The sequence below is a fragment of the Notolepis coatsorum genome (genome assembly GCF_963971535.1).
Source record: "Notolepis coatsorum genome assembly, chromosome: 18".
Classification (NCBI taxonomy): Eukaryota; Metazoa; Chordata; class Actinopteri; order Aulopiformes; family Paralepididae; genus Notolepis; species Notolepis coatsorum.
In genome coordinates this window covers 8,729,060-8,746,222 of record NC_140182.1, presented here as the reverse complement: position 1 = coordinate 8,746,222, position 17,163 = coordinate 8,729,060, and the positions used below count along the sequence as shown (strand labels likewise).

At 42.8% G+C, this 17,163-nt stretch overlaps 1 protein-coding gene across 1 annotated transcript in view; it reads right to left on the bottom strand.

The window, feature by feature from the left end:
- Positions 1–1,388: 1,388 nt before the first annotated feature.
- The window catches only part of irf7 (interferon regulatory factor 7), a 29,620-nt gene continuing 13,845 nt past the window's right edge, over positions 1,389–17,163 (bottom strand). The window contains exons 6-10 of the mRNA XM_084334290.1: positions 15,806–15,943; positions 14,657–14,853; positions 4,743–4,944; positions 4,200–4,315; positions 1,389–2,832 (exon numbers count right to left, since the gene is read on the bottom strand). Of these exons, the coding sequence (XP_084190416.1) occupies positions 2,650–2,832; positions 4,200–4,315; positions 4,743–4,944; positions 14,657–14,853; positions 15,806–15,943 (836 nt within the window). The 3' untranslated portion in view covers positions 1,389–2,649. The remainder of the gene's footprint in view (positions 2,833–4,199; positions 4,316–4,742; positions 4,945–14,656; positions 14,854–15,805; positions 15,944–17,163) is intronic.

Here is a 17,163-nt window from a genome sequence, read left to right as displayed (position 1 = left end):
CACAGGGTACAGTGTCCCTCCCCTACCCAACCCCCCCCCCCCCCCCCTCCAATGTACAGCCCCACCCAACCCCACCCAACCTCCTCCAATGTACAGTTTCTATGTCAAATGTATATACACTCTTTTTCTGGATTTTTTTGTATCAAACAGTACTGTAAAAAAATGTATAGATGTAGCAGTACTGTCTATCTGTATGTCGTGTGTGTCATATGATGAATTGAAAATGGGGGACCCTGATGTAAACAAGACGAAAGTCTTTCTCTGGTCTGCATCCCCTTAACAATTGTGTGTATTGAGCCGTACTGTACCCATTCTGCAATCTGTTAATACACTTTTCAATCAATCAATCAATACATCACTATCACACTTTACTGTTACATTTGCACTCTGGTTGGATGCCAAACTTCTTTTCATTGTACAGTACTTGTGCTGCATGATGACAATACATTTGAATGTAATCTAATAATCTCTTTCATGACCTTGAATATCGGAATGCCCATCATTGTATTGTGTATGATCAAGTTGGGTGGTCCTCTCTGGCAGAGGGATGTGACTTGCACTGGCATCCGTTTCTGTATGATCATTATACAGAACTACTACCTACTGTACCCTCACGTCATTACTGGACTGGATCTCTGGACCTCATCGTGCTCGCTCAGGTGATTGGTGGTTTACACCTAAGGTCTCTGGTGATTGGTTTACACCTAAGGTCTCTGGTGATTGGTTTACACGTAAGGTCTCTGGTGATTGGTTTACACGTAAGGTCTCTGGTGATTGGTTTACACGTAAGGTCTCTGGTGATTGGTTTACACGTAAGGTCTCTGGTGATTGGTTTACACGTAAGGTCTCTGGTGATTGGTTTACACGTAAGGTCTCAAAAGTCAAGATTTATACCAAGTCCTCTCTGGTTACAAAATGTAAACAATTCATGTATTGTACAAAATAATTCAAGCTAAACTAATTTGACATTTACAATGCCATCATATGGTACAATACTATCCTAAGGTAAGGTGGGTCCTTTGTCCCTAGTGCAAAGCGCTTTACAATGGCACGACTGTATTCAACACAGTCGAGTTAACATCCCATTCAAACAATGGATAATTCCATATTTTCAACAGCGCAAACGATAATACAGTCCAAGTAAACATCTGTCATTTGAGACCGCTACGTGAGAAGCATTCACAAGGCAAATGGGATTGCTATATCTTGTCTTTCTTCTTTTAGGTTGATTTTATTATTGTACTAATAAATGCTTTTTTATGATTTGTGGTCCAAATGAGTACTTTTCTAATGTATTTAATATTTTACTAGTGGATCATTTGTTACATATCCACACTTGTAATAGTAAATGTAAATGTCCAACCCCCCCCCCCCCCCCCCAATGTACAGTTTCTACCGTGCAGCACTTTGGTCAACCTCGGTTGTTTTTAAATGTGCTGTATAAAATAAAATACATTCGACCTCGACACGCATCCAGCGTGGCGGTCGACGCGGAACGGAATTGGCCACTCGGACGGAGAGACGGACGGAGAGACGGACGGAGAGGTGCGCCCTCTGGTGGAGGCGGACGCTGTGAACACATAACCTATAGAGGCTTCAGTGAGTCTCAAGGTGCTCCCATGGTCGAGCGGACCGCACGCAGAGCCGACTCCGCGCGGACACTTTGAGCTTTCATAATCCAGCGACCAATTTCCTACATGTCTCGCGCCAGTTTACACAATTTTCCCCCGCTGTTCAACTTCCGTCACGGCGTCGTCATCTGATGGTCAAAATAAAGAGTCCAGGTTATCTCCGTTTTCCAATATTTCGGGCAGTTTTACACACTTCATTTTAGAAAAGCCATTCAAACATCTCAAGTTTCTTCAGATGATGAAAAAAGACATGGTCCAAATGTATATATGAATTGGAATGGGTGACGATTAGCGATAGTAAAACTAAATTTAGCGTCATCTACCTGCCAACGTTTTACCAAGGACCCATCCTACCCATTTAATCATGATCCTGCCCTATACTCTCACTTGGCACGGAGCCAGTGTTCAGAGTAAAATGCAGATCGGTGTCACATTAAATGCAGGTCGATGTCAACAAACACGCCGAGCAGCGTTTTGTGTGACACCGAGTGAGCGGCGCGGACGTCCGCGCGGTTAGAAAATTGGAGCTTCGCACTTGGAGTCCGCTCCGTGTACGGTCCGCTCGACTATGGGAGCACCTTTAGAAGGTCCCTGCAGCAGCTCCTCAGTGAGTCTCAGAAGGTCCCTGCAGCTCTTCAGTGAGTCTCAGAAGGTCCCTGCAGCTTGGAGCAGCTCTTCAGAGTCTCAGAAGGTCCCTGGAGCAGCTCCTCAGTGAGTCTCAGAAGGTCCCTGGAGCAGCTCCTCAGTGAGTCTCAGAAGGTCCCTGCAGCTCTAAAGTGAGTCTCAGAAGGTCCCTGGAGCAGCTCCTCAGTGAGTCTCAGAAGGTCCCTGGAGCAGCTCCTCAGTGAGTCTCAGAAGGTCCCTGCAGCTTGGAGCAGCTCCTCAGTGAGTCTCAGAAGGTCCCTGCAGCAGCTCCTCAGAGAGTCTCAGAAGGTCCCTGGAGCAGCTCCTCAGTGAGTCTCAGAAGGTCCCTGGAGCAGCTCCTCAGTGAGTCTCAGAAGGTCCCTGGAGCAGCTCCTCAGTGAGTCTCAGAAGGTCCCTGAAGCAGCTCCTCAGCGGCGGCCGGCGGGCCGAAGAAGGAGTTGATGAGATCGAAGAGGCCGTCGTGGGAGATCTGCAGGCTGACGTCTGCGCTGTGAAGGGAGGACGCCCCCTCCGCCTGGGCCATCTCGTGGAAGTGACGGCAGATCAGAGGCACCACCTGGAGGACGGGGAGCAGAGAGGGGAAAGAAGAAGTGAGTGGGGGAGAGAGAGAGAGAGAGAGAGAGAGAGTGAGAGAGAGAGCAGGACAAAAGGAGATGAGATGACTGACTCCCATGTTCACACCGGCCGCGGGCGGGCGACTCGCGGGCGGGAAGTGGAATTTTGACATATACATGGGTACCTTGTATCTTGTAGACCAGGCCCATTGCAAGTTGCTGTACTCTGTCGTCTACTCTAAGCCATCCTAGTTTGTGGGCAGGGGTGAGGTGGGTTCTAGGGGTAAGTAAGGTCAAGCAGTAAGTAGTCTGACCAGTTTGTTTGAGATGTTTGTAATTTTGTTTTAAGCGCCTTTGAGGTGCTTTGGTACCATGAGGTGCAAGCATAGTCGTAGTACCCTTGAATGAGTGCTCCTGCCAGAGTCTTCAGGGTATTCTTGTTTACCAGAGAGGAGATCCGGTACAAGAATCTAGTTTGTTGGTTGACTTTTTTTATTACATTGGATACCATTTTGTCACAGGAAAGATTTGCCTCTAGGATGGAACCTAGGTATGTAATTTCATCTTTCCTTGTGACAATATTGTCACCCACTGTAACTGAGAAGCCGTCGGTCTTGCTGAGTTTGTTATTTGAACCGAAGAGAATGGACTCTGTTTTGCCCATGTGTAATGATAGTTTGTTATCAGCGAGCCATATGCAGATTTTGCCTAGTTCCGAGCTGAGGGTTTTCTCAACCTGTAACTTGTTCTTGTCAGAGACCTTGAGTGCATAGTAGTATAGACATATTGGCGTAGTAGTATAGGCAAGGTAGATTACTTAGTAGCAAAGTGCATAATAGTAAAAAACGGTACGAAGATTAGCGTTTTCTTTTTCTTATGTCATGTTCAGGTGGGAAAGGAATCCCAACCCGAGCATGACATGACCACCACCTGTGGACATTAGCGGTGTAACGATGCATCGAAATCCTGATCCTAATGTGACGATTCAACTGCATCCATTTCAAAATGTTAGAATCGATTAGAATCAAAATTACAAAAGAAAATATACATATATCTTTTTTTTTGTATGTTGTTTTTATTGACCTATAGTCCATTCATGCTGAGCGAATCAGTTCCCCCAGCCACATTTGTGTATTCAAAAAATGTTGGGGGATTAACTGATAAGAAAATTAATAGAATCGAATCGTGGTCAAATGAAGAGATTTCACGATGCATTGAATCGTTGCCTGAAGAATCGTAATAGAATTTAACCGCTGTGAGGTCGCAGCGTTACATCCCTATAGTGGACATGTATTTTCAGTCTGAAGCGCCCGTGGTGGGGGGGGGGGGGGGGGTACAGCGAGGTGATGGGGAGGGAGGAGACTCTCACCTTGACCGTGACAAGCTTGTTCTCCAGGGGCTTTCCGTCTGGGAACTTCTCCCCAAAGCACATGTTGATGGCGTAGGCGGGGGAGGGCCCGCTGTGCTCTTTGTACCGCCTCAGGTCTGAAGTGAATCACGGACACACCGTTGGCATTGTACACCAGTACAGATTAAATACATTTAAAAGCAAGCTTAAAAAATAACTAACTAATAATAAAAAAAAATCAACATTGTAATTGTTGTATTGTATGTATCCGTGTGTGTGAGAGAGGGATATGCACATGTAGATTTGTGCATAATGTGTGTGTGTGGGGGGGGGGGGGGGGGGGGGGGGGTATGTTCTGTGTATATAGGTTTAAGGGGGGGGGGGGGGTTGCTTATAAGCCCTTGGGCTTTATGACCTTTCCTGCACATTTTAACTGTTAACTTTTTTTCCTTCTTTTTATTCCAGAATGTATGTTTGTAAGTGAAAATAACAATATAAACAATACACTAACTTTAAACAGAAACCAACAGAATATGAGTGAGTGAGTGAGTGATCCACACTTACCGTCGACATACTTCTTAAAGCTCATTATCTCCACCGCCACGTTCTCGGGCAGCGTCCTGGGATCGGGGTGACGCTCGCGGGGGTCACCGGTGCTGGTAAACACACGACACCGGTCCTGCCTCCAGGCATAGATTCCCGTCTCCTGGACCTCGAGGACAAGACCTCTCTGGATACTGTCTAGGATGCGGTTGGTGAACTCAATCTGGTGATCAACAAAAAATATATATAACAATTTAATATCAATAGCGTATATACACTGAACTACAGGCAAACACGGCACTACCAATGGGGGGGGGCGACGATTGGCTCAGGAGGTAGAGCGCTCGTCTGGTAATCGGAAGGTTCCCGGTTTGATTCCCGGGCAGCGTGTTGAAGTGCCATTGAGCAAGACACTTAACCCCCAATTGCTCCCGATGAGCAGGTTTGCACCTCGCATGGTCGCCTCTGCCGTCGGTGTGTGCCAGCGTTTCCGTTAGCCGGTAATTACCGGTTTTTGACCGGCAAAATCTGTTGAAGTCCGACTTATTTAATATCTCCGGTCTTAATGTCCGGTGAAAATAATTCCCTGAGTCTAAGCACAATTTGATTATTTGAATTGTATTAAAATAGGCTAAAATTAAATAGCCTATGCGATGAACGAAACGATCATTACATTTGTTTCCTCGTTGCTTCTAATAATGACAACGACGTTGTCGGCGAGAGCTTAGTGCTGGGTGTGCGAGTGCATGTGAAGCTGCAGAGCCAGAGAGGCAACGGCACAATGCAGTATTCCATCAGTACTCCAATTCGGCCATTTTCAGCCAATGTTGGGTGGGGGGCGCTGTTGTGCGGTTCCCAGAAAAGAGCCAATAACAGCTAAATCAGCTTCTCTGCAGCGCCATACTCTTTGCAAATAAGTCGTTGCGAGGTGGAGAGAGTCGTCACGCAAACCACGATAATGTTGCCGTCTCTCTGCTTTCTCAGTTCTTCGCTTGATATAATTAATACAAATGTCCAATATAACGGAATTCGTTAGCTCATAAAAATGTGATTATAACAGACTGCTGTTTAGTGTCGGACCGACTGCCCACATACGCGGTCTATTTTAGTTCAAGTCAGCAGCAGCACGGAGTATCGAGGGACTTATTTTATTTGGAATATATTAATTAATGACTGTATACGCAAAAGTAGCCTAGTTTTAAGTAATAATATTATAAATCTACATGCCTTGAGGATGACATTCTTTATTCTAAACTATGACCGGAATTAATCTCATTTGTCCGGTAGATTGAAATCTTGCAGGTCACGGAGACCGACAACAATTTTTTCTAACGGAAACCCTGGTGTGTGCATGTGAGGAACAAAATTGTGCTTTGAATAAAAGCTGCTATATAAATGCATCATTTACCATTTTTTTTTTACCATGATACTACATGTAATTATTCAGTAATTATACCATCTCTGTCAACCCTGTAGACTTCTGCTCTTTTCTCTATTGCAAGATGCATTCTTGGTATCATCTGTGAACGGTCAGTCACGCTCGCTAGGGCTGCAACTAGCGATTATTTTGTTATCGATTAATCTAAACAGATTAATTGACCAGAAAAATAAACAACAATTGATTCTATTTGCAATTGAATATTTCTAAATGTTTTACTAGTATCCTCAGGTCACATGGGCCTCTTTGACACCACCTAGTGGATACCCAGAGTAGCAGATGAGCCATGAAGTTTATTTATGTCTATAAATGCTTGATTGATTGATTGATTGAAAACTTTATTAACAGATTGCAGTATGGGTACAATACAGTACAGCTCAATACACACAATTGTTAAGGGGATGCAGACCAGAGAAAGACTTTCGTCTTGTTTACATCAGGGTCCCCCATTTTCAATTCATCAGGACATATATGACATACATGACATACAGATAGTCAGTACTGCTACATCTATACATTTATGACATACCAGATTTGCAAATACAGTACTGTTTGTGATACAGAAGGAGTCAAGAAAAGGGAGTATATACATTTGACGTAGAAACTGTACATTGGAGTAGGGTGAGATGCCTGTGGATGCCTACTGTACATGAGTAGGGTGAGTAACCTACATGCCATTACTGCTTTTTATCTATTGACTCCTTAGCTACTTTATCATCTTGAAATAATATAACACCCGCCGGTTACTATGACATTGTTTATCATTACATACATACAATGTATCCATGCTTGTAGCTAAATGCTGAAAAACAGGGAACAAATGTACCTTTAGATTAAAAGAAAAACTACCAGCCAGAGATTTTTTACTGCCCAAATATTATAAATAGCTTTTTAGTATATCTCCATGAATTATTATATGTAATGCAATGAATCCACCCATGCAGTGTGTAGATATCTACCTATATAATACTACCCATATAACTCTGTATGATGGTATGTACAATAGTGCTGTATATACCGTATTTATATATACTGCATATATATATATCCATATCTGTCTGAATATAATCGTTCTATATACCTACTTATACACCTGAATATAACCCATATCCATTTGTACATACCTGCATATAATCCTTTTTACACATCTGTACATACTATATCTGTACATATCCCTTACCTACTCTTACTAGTTACGCTGCTGGCCAGTATGACTTACTACCATAGTGTCTTTATACCTGTATCACTGTACATATTAATACTACAACTCTGTACATGCATCTGACTAGCACTATTACTAGTTTTTATCATCTGTACATTGTATATTACTGTTGCACTTTACGGTTACATTTGCACTCTGGTTGGATGCCAAACCTCTTTTCGTTGTACTGTACTTGTGCTGTATCTGATGACAATACATTTAAATCAAATAATAAAGACAATGGATCCTTTTCACAGCGGCCATTTTGAGATGTCATGGCCTCCTCCAGAGGAGCTTTCACTAGGAATTGAAAATGGGGGACCCTGATGTAAACAAGACGAAAGTCTTTCTCTGGTCTGCATCCCCTTAACAATTGTGTGTATTGAGCCGTACTGTACCCATTCTGCAATCTGTTATATAAAGTTTTCATTCATTCATTCATTCATTCATTCTCCATCACCATGGAACAGGTTGAGGTCCAGTTAAAGTTGTTTTATTTGTCACATATAAAGTACATTACAGAGTGAAATGCTTGGTTCTGTATGAGCCTCCTGAGATTGGTTATTCTTTTACTGAAATAAAGCACAAACACTATACAAAATATACAAAACTAAAGTACAAAATGCAAACAAAAATGCAAAAATTAGGTAGAGATGTAATGCAAATATTTTAGTAATAAATAGATGTAGAATAAAGCAGGAAGCCGGACCAGCACTCTCGGGTTTCAAATTTTAATTGCAGCCGGATACAGACATGTTTCAGAACCAATGTGTTCCTTCTTCAGTGTTGATGGCTAGGTGTTACAGTGAATGTAGAATGGATGAGTTAGGTGTTACAGTGAATGTAGAATGTATGAGTTAGTGTTACAGTGAATGTAGAATGTATGAGTTAGTGTTACAGTGAATGTAGAATGTATGAGTTAGTGTTACAGTGAATGTAGAATGTATGAGTTAGTGTTACAGTGAATGTATAATGTATAAGTTAGTGTTACAGTGAATGTATAATGTATAAGTTAAGTCCAACGCACACAGCGGGTGATTTTTGTCAGGCGACCGATTTTTTAAGCAAGGCGACCGACAGAATTGTATCGCTTCCATTGTTATGAATGAGACAACCCACACGGCAGGAGATTTTCGAGCGACGATCGCGCAGCAACTTCTGACGCCTGGCTAAATATCGCCTCAAACCTATTTTTTTTGAGGCGACGGCAGGCGACACAGCAAGGACAATGAGGAAATAACATGACTTCTACTGGTGTATCATTTGTAATATAAATGTATTTATCAATACATTCATTGATCAATAACCTACGTATTATTACCATGCTACTTATGTTAATTATTAATTAACAGGAACAATTTAAATAAATAACGTTAGTTGGAGATGGGATGTGTGTGCTAATTTAAGGCAGTCAATGAGTTGTGGCGCTCTCTCTCTCTCTCTCTCTCTCTCTCTCTCGATAGACCGGTCTATCCTACATTACGCGCAACCAATGAGACTATCTGACGGCCATGGAGCGGTTTAATGGACCTGAACGGTCGGGTCTGGTGTGGGGTGCTAAGCGATTGTCGTTGAGCAACAGCCGATCGCATCGCCAGGCGACGTCGCTCACCCGCCGTGTGCTTTTGACTTCAGTGTTACAGTGAATGTAGAATGGATGAGTCAGTGTTACAGTGAATGTAGAATGGATGAGTTAGTGTTACAGTGAATGTAGAATGGATGAGTTAGTGTTACAGTGAATGTAGAATGGATGAGTTAGTGTTACAGTGAATGTAGAATGGATGAGTTAGTGTTACAGTGAATGTAGAATGGATGAGTTAGTGTTACAGTGAATGTAGAATGGATGAGTCAGTGTTACAGTGAATGTAGAATGGATGAGTTAGTGTTACAGTGAATGTAGAATGGATGAGTCAGTGTTACAGTGAATGTAGAATGGATGAGTTAAGTGTTACAGTGAATGTAGAATGGATGAGTTAGTGTTACAGTGAATGTAGAATGGATGAGTTAGTGTTACAGTGAATGTAGAATGGATGAGTTAAGTGTTACAGTGAATGTAGAATGGATGAGTTAGTGTTACAGTGAGTGTAGAATGGATGAGTTAGTGTTACAGTGAGTGTAGAATGGATGAGTTAGTGTTACAGTGAGTGTAGAATGGATGAGTTAGTGTTACAGTGAATGTAGAATGGATGAGTTAGGTGTTACAGTGAATGTAGAATGGATGAGTTAGTGTTACAGTGAGTGTAGAATGGATGAGTTAGTGTTACAGTGAATGTAGAATGGATGAGTTAGTGTTACAGTGAGTGTAGAATGGATGAGTCTCCAAGTTCTTAAGTGGGTAGACAAATCCGTCCGTGAAGCTCTGAGAGAGCGCACCAAAGCATACAACGACGGCCTAGAGGCAGGCAACATGAATGACCACAAGGTGGCGCGATACAACGTAAGGAGGACTGTGTCAGAGGCCAAACGACGCTACAGGGATAAAATTGAACTCCAGTTTGAACAAGCTGACTCTAGAGCTATGTGGCAGGGGCTCAAAACGATGACAGACTACAAAGGCGCCTCCCTCAAACTGAACAGTGACATCTCCTTAGCAAATGACCTCAATACCTTCTATGCGAGGTTTGATGCTGGTAATAACAACACCAGCTCACAAGCCTCGGCAATGGGGGGGGGGGGGTCGGCTGCTGATGGAGGCGCAGTGTTCAGGGTAACAGAACATGAGGTGAGGCGGACCTTTAAAAAAGTGAATATCAGGAAGGCAGCAGGTCCAGACGGCATCCCCGGCCGCGTCCTAAAAGTCTGTGCCGACCAACTGGCCCCAGTATTCACTGACATATTTAACCTGTCCTTAGAACAGGCTGTCATCCCCACCTGCCTGAAGAAGTCCACTATTATCCCTGTACCCAAAAAATCCAAGCCTGCTTGCCTCAACGACTACCGCCCTGTAGCTCTCACCTCCATAGCCATGAAGTGCTTCGAGAAGCTAGTAAAGGGCTACATCTGCTCCTCCCTCCCCATCAACATGGACCCCCTGCAATTTGCATACCGCCCCAACAGGTCCACGGAGGACGCCATATCCCATGTGCTGCACACAGCAGCATCACACCTGGACAAGAGGCAGGGGAACTATGTGAGAATGCTATTCATCGACTACAGCTCGGCATTCAATACCATAGTCCCCTCCATACTCATAGCCAAGCTCAGGGACCTGGGCTTGGGCTATGACCTCTGCCAGTGGGTCTTGGACTTCCTGACTGGCAGACCCCAGGTGGTGAGAGCAGGCAACTGCACCTCCTCATCCATCACCCTCAACATAGGGGCCCCCCAGGGCTGTGTTCTGAGTCCCCTCCTCTACTCCCTGTACACACACGACTGTGTGGCTCAGCGGAGTAGCAATACAATCGTCAAATTTGCTGACGACACAGTGGTGGTGGGCCTGATCTCTGCCAACGACGAGAGGGCCTACCTGGAAGAGGTCAAGGTCCTGGCGGGATGGTGCCAGGAAAACAGCCTCTCCCTGAACGTCAGCAAAACAAAGGAGATGATTGTGGACTTCAGGAGGTCGGGGGTCAAGGACTACAGCCCCCTCAGCATCGACGGGGCACCGGTTGAGAGAGTCAACAGCTTCAAGTACCTCGGAGCCCACATATCCGAGGACTTGACATGGACCACACACATTAACAGTGTGGTGAAGAAGGCACGACAACGCCTCTACTTCCTCAGGCGCCTAAGGAAGTTCCAAGTCAGCCAGAAGATCCTTAAGAACTTCTACTCATGTACAATAGAGAGCATCTTGACCGGCAACATCACCTCCTGGTTTGGGAATAGCACTGCAAAAGACCAAAGCAGACTACAAAGAGTGACACGTTCAGCCGAACGCACAATTGGAGGGGGGCTCCCCACCCTCCAGAACATTTACTACAAGCGTTGCAAGGGGAAGGCTAAGAGAATTATTAAGGACTCGAGCCACCCGAACAACTGCCTCTTTGAACTGCTGCCGTCAGGCAAGCGATACAGGAGTCTCAAGGCGAGCACAGAAAGACTCAGAAGTAGCTTCTATCCCCAGGCCATCAGGCTGCTAAACGAACAATGAATGAACACTACACAACAACTACCACCAAACACACATAGCACACACATCCACACGCACACACTCACTTTAAACAAACACACTGTAGCACCCACTCCACACACTTTATAGCACACACCCACTTTAAACAAACACACTGTAGCACCCACTCCCCACACTTTATATTTATGGATGAAGGATTGCACTACAACTCGTACACCTTACTGTAAATTGTACCTAAAATTGTACCTCATCCCATTTCTGCTTTGCACTAGATAGTACTGTACATTAGTACACTGCATAGTATTGTGTATTGTATATTATATGGTAACTCAGAACATTGTACATATGTCTATACCGAACACTGTGACCTCATTTTCTCTTCTAAATTCATGCTATATTATGTTATTATGTTATTTGATACTATCTTGTCTAGCACAGTCTCTGGAGCGTAACAGTAAGAAGCATTTTGTATGAAAGTATTCTGTACTTCTGTATGACAACTATTAAAGAACTTGAACTACAGTGAGTGTAGAATGGATGAGTTAGTGTTACAGTGAGTGTAGAATGGATGAGTTAGTGTTACAGTGAGTGTAGAATGGATGAGTTAGTGTTACAGTGAGTGTAGAATGGATGAGTTAGTGTTACAGTGAGTGTAGAATGGATGAGTTAGTGTTACAGTGAGTGTAGAATGGATGAGTTAGTGTTACAGTGAATGTAGAATGGATGAGTTAGGTGTTACAGTGAATGTAGAATGGATGAGTTAGTGTTACAGTGAGTGTAGAATGGATGAGTTAGTGTTACAGTGAATGTAGAATGGATGAGTTAAGTGTTACAGTGAATGTAGAATGGATGAGTCAGTGTTACAGTGAATGTAGAATGGATGAGTCAGTGTTACAGTGAATGTAGAATGGATGAGTCAGTGTTACAGTGAATGTAGAATGGATGAGTTAAGTGTTACAGTGAATGTAGAATGGATGAGTTAGTGTTACAGTGAATGTAGAATGGATGAGTCAGTGTTACAGTGAATGTAGAATGGATGAGTTAAGTGTTACAGTGAATGTAGAATGGATGAGTCAGTGTTACAGTGAATGTAGAATGGATGAGTCAGTGTTACAGTGAATGTAGAATGGATGAGTCAGTGTTACAGTGAATGTAGAATGGATGAGTTAGTGTTACAGTGAATGTAGAATGGATGAGTTAGTGTTACAGTGAATGTAGAATGGATGAGTCAGTGTTACAGTGAATGTAGAATGGATGAGTTAAGTGTTACAGTGAATGTAGAATGGATGAGTCAGTGTTACAGTGAATGTAGAATGGATGAGTTAGTGTTACAGTGAATGTAGAATGGATGAGTTAGTGTTACAGTGAATGTAGAATGGATGAGTTAGTGTTACAGTGAATGTAGAATGGATGAGTCAGTGTTACAGTGAATGTAGAATGGATGAGTTAAGTGTTACAGTGAATGTAGAATGGATGAGTCAGTGTTACAGTGAATGTAGAATGGATGAGTTAAGTGTTACAGTGAATGTAGAATGGATGAGTCAGTGTTACAGTGAATGTAGAATGGATGAGTTAGTGTTACAGTGAATGTAGAATGGATGAGTCAGTGTTACAGTGAATGTAGAATGGATGAGTTAAGTGTTACAGTGAATGTAGAATGGATGAGTCAGTGTTACAGTGAATGTAGAATGGATGAGTTAGTGTTACAGTGAATGTAGAATGGATGAGTTAGTGTTACAGTGAATGTAGAATGGATGAGTTAGTGTTACAGTGAATGTAGAATGGATGAGTCAGTGTTACAGTGAATGTAGAATGGATGAGTTAAGTGTTACAGTGAATGTAGAATGGACGAGTCAGTGTTACAGTGAGTGTAGAATGGATGAGTCAGTGTTACAGTGAATGTAGAATGGATGAGTCAGTGTTACAGTGAATGTAGAATGGATGAGTTAAGTGTTACAGTGAATGTAGAATGGATGAGTTAAGTGTTACAGTGAATGTAGAATGGATGAGTTAAGTGTTACAGTGAATGTAGAATGGATGAGTCAGTGTTACAGTGAATGGAGAATGGATGAGTTAAGTGTTACAGTGAATGTAGAATGGATGAGTTAAGTGTTACAGTGAGTGTAGAATGGATGAGTTAGTGTTACAGTTGTGGAATAATATATTGATTCCCCAACTCTCATGTAAAGACGCCCCCCTCCCCTTTGTCCCCTATCCTGTGTCCCCCACCCCACCCATTTGACCTATCAAATGGGACCCCCTCCTCCCCCTTTTCACTATATAGGGCTCCTCCCGACAGCATTCAGGGTCTCTACCTGGGTCATTTCAGCTGATCACCTGGGGCGAGAGCCTCAGCCATTCTCTCTACTAAATACTATGTGTATATATATATATATATCTGTCTGGCTAATAAACCTTATTATCTTGATCTCGGTTGACTGAGAACGACGTTCTTCAGGATATCCACAATATCTACAAGATACACTATACGACCGGGGTGCCCATGTACATGTCAAAATACTTCCCAAAGGTCAGTGAATACCACAACCACTACACCAGAGGAAGCTCAACAAATCATGTTAAACCCAGATTCGGCTCAAACAAGGGACTAAACACGTTTCGCAATTATGCCACATCAATGTGGAACGCCCTACCCAAAGCTGTAAAGGAATGTGAATCCCTGCCCACATTCAAAACCGCTCTTAAAGAGCACCTACGGGAGGCTGCAATTCGAAACTGGCCACCGTAAATGCCCAAAACCCCCACCACCTCCTAATAGACAGTCTCCTCCCCACCGCATGTATATATTCCCTCCCCGCCGTATGTATATTTCCCTCCCACCCACCCACCCCCTCCTAATGTACAGTACCCTCCCCATCATATGTATATACTCTGTCAGGATCTAGGGGTAACAGTACTGTATATTGGAATACCGTTTATGTCACAAATGTATCAGTACTAAATACCTATATGTCCCTATGCCATAAATGTCATGTATGTTGTGTATGTCATAAATGTCTATATGAATTGAAAATGGGGGACCCTGATGGAAACAAGACGAACGTCTTTCTCTGGTCTGCATCCCCTTACCAATTGTATGTATTGAGCCGTACTGTATTGTACCCATTCTGCAATCTGTTAAATAAAGTTTTCATTCATTCATTCATCCCACACAGTGAGTGTAGAACGGATGAGTTAGTGTTACAGTGAGTCGGTGACGCCACCTGTTTGGGGTCGGCCAGGCCCTCGGTCGTGGGAAAGCAGAGCGGATGGGCCTGGAGCTCGGGGGCCTGGTGTTGGTAGTGGAGCTGGAGGCGGGAGCACGACACCTGGGTCCGCAGCACCTCCTTCCTCCTGTAGTGGATGGTGACCTCCAGGTCGTGGATGGCGGGGGTCGCAGGGGGCTGGAGCGGTTGGCCCACTGTGGAGAGAAAGTCACAAGGAAGGAGGTTGTTTCTACACGCCGGCTTTGATCTGGGCTCATGGGTTCGCGTGGCGAACTTTAAACGAGGACAGTATAGGTCTGCAGGAGGATTTAAACCACGTTGTTTTTGAGAACAGGAAGAGCGTGCTCACAAAGTCTTGTTTTTAAATTAATTTTTTTAGGTAGTAAGAGTTTTATTATTTTATTTATTATTTATTATGTTATATTGTAAGAAAGGGGCAGGACAAGATAAGCTGTGGTTCCTTCCATCTCTTCTGCAACTCATCCTCGTTTGTTTTTCTATGGATGAAGACAGACTCATTTGTTTATGTTTACATTTAGTCTTTACTGTGATTTGTACGATTGTTGTGTTCGATATAAATAAAGATCAAACCAAAAGTACAGTGATTCAATAACAGGTTACCTAAAAGAGGATACTGCTATATTACAACTCTACCCCATTTGCAAACTTTTTGCATTTTGTACTTTTTTGTATTACTGTATATTTTCTTGTATGTTTGGTCTTTTACATTTTTTTTTTTTTTTTAAACTTTATTTTTTAGCGTTTATCGCTTTTCTGGTCAAGCATGACCGACAGAAACAGGTTGAATGGGATGTAGAGCAGGGGAAGACACTGAGAAAATACGGCGGGTCCGGAAATCGAACTCGTGTACCCCAGATCCGTGACGAGCACGGTTGTCCCCGACGCAGAAATAGCGCCGAGATACGCAGTGAGCTACGGGAGCTCCCTGTCTTTTAAATTTTTTACTGTATGAAGCACAATCTCAGGAGGCTCATAATAAAACAAATTTAAAAAAAGGTAAACATGTGACGAATCCATGCTATGTCACCCACTATGCAGAGGTGGTTGTTTACTATGGGTCCATCTTAGCTCTAGCTGTATATATGCCACTAAATTTGACAATGTTTAACCATCGGCTAACCGTACCCTCGTGATATGGCTGTGGTTCTGGTACTAGTTGCATGTGGTTCTGTGAGGCTGATGGCGGTTCTGTCGGTGAAGACTGGACGACTTGGTAGCTAGTACCAGGGACGACTTGGTACGTCTCTTCCCAGTGTGGCTCTTCTGTAGAAGACAGTAAACAGTCTTATTCACATTATAATAATAATAATAATAATAATAATAGTATAACAATATTTATTTGTATAGCACCCTTCATACAAGAATTGCAGCTGAAAGTGCTTAATAAAAAAAAATTTAAAAAAAAAATTGCCATAAAATAAGCACAGAATTAGCAGATCAAGAGCAATGCATAAAGACATAAAATACGTATAAAACAAGCATAAAATAGACATTAAATCACATAGTTCTTCACATTAGGATCCAACATCCCAATAGGCCTCTCCGTTTACGGTTTGATCATCACACATAATATAGACCATTTTAAAATAGACAGTAATAGAAGAACAAAATAGAGTAGACAGAGTAAAATAGTGCAATAGTGCAGTGCAATAAAATAGTTAAGTCAAATAGAATAGACAGAGTAAAATAATGCAATAGTGCAGTTCAGAATGACTGTTTAAACAGTTTAAAACCCGACAGTTCTTTCGAAGTGGGTTATGCTTAGAGTTAGAGTTAGGGTTGAAGGAAAACGCCAACATTTTGGGAAATTAGCTTATTTGCCATCTTCCCTGGAGTTAGACAAGAAGATACATACCCTTTTCTTCTCGGTGCGTGCAGTAGGCTTAGGGAACGCCCGCACCGTTAGCGTAGCTTAGCTTCATCACTGGAAGTGGGGCAGTCGTTTACCCTGAAGTTCCCTACAGTCCCGAAATACACTCCAAAACGTTCCTGTAAACATGTTGTGACCTGTGTATTTACCACGTGGAGAAATAAAAAATAATTGAATTCGACAATTATGTTTTCTAAGCAAATATACTCAAATTATTTTTGCCGAACCACTCCTCTCTGGGCTCAGTGATTTCACGCAATGCAGTGATACTTTCTAACGTGATGCCATGCAGTGTTTGCAGTGCAGTGGACACTAAAGCAGATAACGAGGCATACATTTTACTTCCGATCAGGGGGTTTCAAAATAAAAGAGCGACGTCTAAAGCACCGGAAATACGTTTATTTTGTACATTATCTAACGTTAACACGAACCTAAACTAACTTTAGGTTAAAACAGAGGATATGGAGAGGGCTTCAGCGTTCTTATTTTGTTTCAGGTAGGTGCTCTTTGGATTAAATCCGGGGTAGGATTCGCTTATAAAAGAAAGGTTGAGATCCAAGGAAGCTCTACAATTTTTTTAAAAGCCTTTATTTAGTGGCTTACATTATTTAGA